Source organism: Garra rufa, chromosome 7 (genome assembly GCF_049309525.1).
Source record: "Garra rufa chromosome 7, GarRuf1.0, whole genome shotgun sequence".
In the NCBI taxonomy this organism is placed as follows: Eukaryota; Metazoa; Chordata; class Actinopteri; order Cypriniformes; family Cyprinidae; genus Garra; species Garra rufa.
This window is the reverse complement of record NC_133367.1, coordinates 30,017,760-30,021,577: the sequence shown is the minus strand read 5'-3', so window position 1 is coordinate 30,021,577 and position 3,818 is coordinate 30,017,760. Positions and strand designations below refer to the sequence as shown.

At 37.2% G+C, this 3,818-nt stretch overlaps 1 protein-coding gene across 1 annotated transcript; it reads left to right on the top strand.

The window, feature by feature from the left end:
- Nucleotides 1-370: 370 nt before the first annotated feature.
- On the top strand, nucleotides 371-3,174 carry org (oogenesis-related gene). Its single transcript, XM_073843659.1, has 6 exons — nucleotides 371-424; nucleotides 541-621; nucleotides 2,410-2,638; nucleotides 2,714-2,868; nucleotides 2,949-3,053; nucleotides 3,154-3,174. The coding sequence occupies exons 1-6, from the start codon at nucleotides 371-373 to the stop codon at nucleotides 3,172-3,174; spliced, it is 645 nt and encodes a 214-aa protein (XP_073699760.1).
- The last annotated feature ends 644 nt before the right edge of the window (nucleotides 3,175-3,818 follow it).

Genomic DNA, 3,818 nt, shown 5'->3' with positions numbered 1-3,818 from the left:
TTTATCTTATTTATATTCAATTGTTATTTAAAAAATATCCTACTTATATTAGCCTACATTACTGATTTATAGCCTATTTTTTCATGTTTGTTTTTAGGTAACGAGTGCCAGTAACTGTTGCTTTATATATTGTTTACGAAACGCGGATATACGAGTATTTGTGTATTTTCCTCGCATACTTTACTTTAAAGTATGCAGTATGCAGTATGCAGTAGGCTACACCACCAGTGTTTCTACGCATGCGGACACGAGCACCAACCTCAGTGGGCTGGAAAAACTCACCTGTTTTAATTAGCACGTGTATGGCTGCTTGTAAATTGGCGGTGAATCGCTTTTGGACAGTCGGTGGTTTAGTTCAGAGAGCATCGAGATGACAAACCAGAGCAACTACGCCGTTGAGTCTGAGAACGTTGAGGGCCAAGAGGCAAGTTTATTTGGTAACATTTATCTCACTGAGATAAAACAGTGCTTATTTTGTTCCTACGAGACGTCCAAGACAAAAATGAGCGTTTGTGAAGACTAAACTTTTGTTTTCAACAGAAGAAAGCTGTGGCGAAGAGAGGTGGAGTCGTTTCAGCCATCTTCTGTCGGATTTCACAGTTTTGGCCAGTCAGGTTTACTGTGAGTTAACTCTTTATCGCTAGTGAACTAAATAAGTGATTACAAACTGCAGCCCCCGGGTTTGCGTACTTGTTAGTAGTTGGTTAGCAGGCTGTTTGCTCATAAAAGATGTCAGACTGTAAACAAACCACCTCGGAACAGTTTGGCATTATTATTAAGTTAGTTACCCTGTTGAAAAAAAAAAACAGCATATGCTGGTTAGGGAGGTTTTGATGCTGGTTTTAGCTGGTTGAAGATGGTCCTTATGCTGGTCCTAGTAATCCAGCATCCCAACATCAAAACCTACCTAACCAGCATATGCTGTTTTTTCAACAGGGTATTAATTAAACTGAAAATAACTTAAATAACTTAAAGGTGCTCTGTTGGTCACAATGGAAACATTTCAGGCGTGCATACCACTAAGCACCAAACTGGTAGAGACCAACATAACCCAGGTGAAAAAAACGGCTAAAACCAGCCTAGGCTGGTTTTAGCTGGTCAGTCAGCCTGGTTTTAGAGGGGTTTTGGCCACTTTTTGTCAAGCTGGTCTTAGCTGGTCAGGCTGGGAAACTGCCAGACTGGGAGACCAGCTAAAACCAGCTACCTCCAGCTTAAACCGGCCAACCAGCATAGGCTGGTTTTAGCTGTTTTTTTTTTTTCAGCAGGGAAACTACTTCGTTCCAACAAACCAGATTCAGCTGGATTTATTTACTTATCTATCTAGTATTAGTAGTACATTTCCCCTTTAAGTTTGTTTAACTTCATTTTTAAATCAGCTTTATTTTGTTCAGAAAAAAAGCTGTTGTGCCACCAACCAGTATTAACAAATTAAATTATTGTAACCAGTACCAGTTTGCAATCAATTAGTGCTATTTTGGTATTGTTGAGATACTAGTACCGTTTTTAATATTTTAAATCAGTTTTTATTTTAATGTTTTCTAACACTTATAATATTTTTAATAAGTTTTCATTTTAATTGTCAATTTTAGTGTATTTTCTTTCTTCGTATTCTTTGTAGTTATTTTAAGTTAAAATAAATTAAAATGAGATTTTTCCTTGGCAACTGGATCCTTTTTTTTCCCCAGTTAATGTTTACTTTGTCAAGTAATTCAAATTGTTTGGGTTGTTTATGGTTTTTAATTTTAGTTTACCCCTGTTTTAATAACCGTTTTCAATATCAAGCAGTGTATTGGACTGTAAGATAATAAAATAACTGTAGATGGTGCAAAAAGCAAGTTAGCCATGGCAATTTAAAAAAAAGGAGGATACTGTAACTTGAATACAGTAGATGCAGTTGAAGTCAAAGGTTTACATACACCTTGCAGAATCTGCAAAATGTTATTTTACCAAAATAAAAAGGGGATCATGCAAAATGCAGGTTATTTTTTTTTTTTTTAGTAGTTACCTGAATAAGATTTCACATGAAGGATGTTTACATTTAGTCCGCAAGAAAAAGTAATAGTTGAATTGATAAAGACCCCATTCAAAAGTTTACATACACTTGATTCTTAATTCTGTGTTGTTACCTGAGTGATCCACAGCTGTTTGTTTATTGATGGTTATTTATGAGCCCCTTGTTTGTCCTGAACAGTTAAAAGTATGTAAACTTTTTTTTAAAAAGGGTCATTTTTGTAAAATTCAACTCTTTTCTCTTGTGGATGTCCTTTATGTGAAATACTAAAAAACATGCATTTTATATGATCCCTCTTATTTTGGTAAAAAATTAACATTTTGCACTTTCTGCAAGGTGTATGTAAACTTTTGACTTCAGCTGTATGTTCCTCTTGATCTTGTATCCCTTTTCTTCAGATGCGGGCTCTCCGTGGTGTGTGGTGGCTGTTTGGGTTCTCCACACCAGTAAAGGCCGTCTCTCCAGCTCGAGAGGGAAAAAGTGGCTCCCCGAAAGAAAGGCAGTGCAGAACAGTCCGGAAGCGTCTCCACAGGGCCACGCGGCTGTTGTTGGCCATCCTGCCCCGGCGCATCCAGAGTGCTCTGGGTTATCCCGTCTGCACCAGCATTGGCTGTGCTGTGTCCCCTGGTATGCTTACCCCTTCACCTCAGATCCATTTCCAGATAGGAAAAAATGCAGCAGGTGTGTTTATTTCTGCTTTAGAGGTGCGTTGTTCCCCTACCAAGCCTTGTGGCAAAGGCAGCAAGAGAAAACAGGATGACCTGGATGAGGAAGAGGAGGTAGAGCAGCAGTCCTGGGTGGAGGCGCTCAATCAGGAGCTGGCCGAGGAAGACCACGCAGCTGATCCAGACTATGAGGTTTGCTTTACCTTCCAAAATCCTGTTGGTATGCATCACTTGTTTGTGAGTTTCGGGATGCTTCTTCACTACTTCTCCAGCCTACCGCAATGGAGACGGACAGTGAGGAATACCGGTCACACAATGACACTGAGAGTGACTTGGAAATAGAGAAGGGTGTCGTGGTGATCAAAGATTTGGAAACGGTATAGTTCTCTTTGCTCACCCACCACCCCTTTTTTTTTTTTCTCTCCCTCTCTCTGTAATCTCTATATTCCAAGTCACCCATGTTTCTTTTTTTTCCAGGTAGTTCCTCCTGAGGCCTAATGGTGGCAGTGTGTACTAATAATAGTATGCAAATCAAGAATGTGACAGTTGCAGATTGTTCGTTCTCCAGCATTGTTTTTTTTCTGGAAGGCTCATTTGATGGCTTCCGAAATAGCTGCTTGTCGTCAGTTAATTTTGTATCTTTTGTGTGTGTTTTCAGTGTTAAACTCCCAAATAAAAGGATTTGTAGTACATCTAGTTTGATTTAAAGTGTCCTGTGCAGTTTGGCCAATAGGTGTCAGATGCTCACTTAGTTTTAGATTGATTGGTACATGGTTTTGATGCACCAAATATTATAAAAATCCTTTTGATAGATAAATGTTAAAAATTCAAGTTTTAAATGAATACTTTTTTTTTTTTTCTTCCCCAAGATATGCTTTTGTGTTCTTTTAATGTTTATATATACACAATGCAAAAAATACTAAATATTTATGTAAATATAATAATTTCTCATATATACATGTACACATTTGTATGCACATTTTTATTTTATACAAAAAAATCTAATACAAAAATTTCCATTTATATATGCACATCTACATGTGTATACACAAATGTTTTGATCTGTATTTGATATTTGTAGTTTATATATAATGCAAAAAACTTTAAAATATATATTTATACATTATGTGTGCCTTTAAATA

What these genes read in the sequence shown, in the direction of transcription:
- org (XM_073843659.1), top strand. Translation starts at nt 371, where the DNA reads ATGACAAACCAGAGCAACTACGCCGTTGAGTCTGAGAACGTTGAGGGC. An exon ending in AGAACGTTGAGGGCCAAGAG is followed by an intron (nt 425 to 540) that starts GCAAGTTTATTT and finishes TGTTTTCAACAG; the next exon opens with AAGAAAGCTGTGGCGAAGAG. An exon ending in TTTGGCCAGTCAGGTTTACT is followed by an intron (nt 622 to 2,409) that starts GTGAGTTAACTC and finishes CCTTTTCTTCAG; the next exon opens with ATGCGGGCTCTCCGTGGTGT.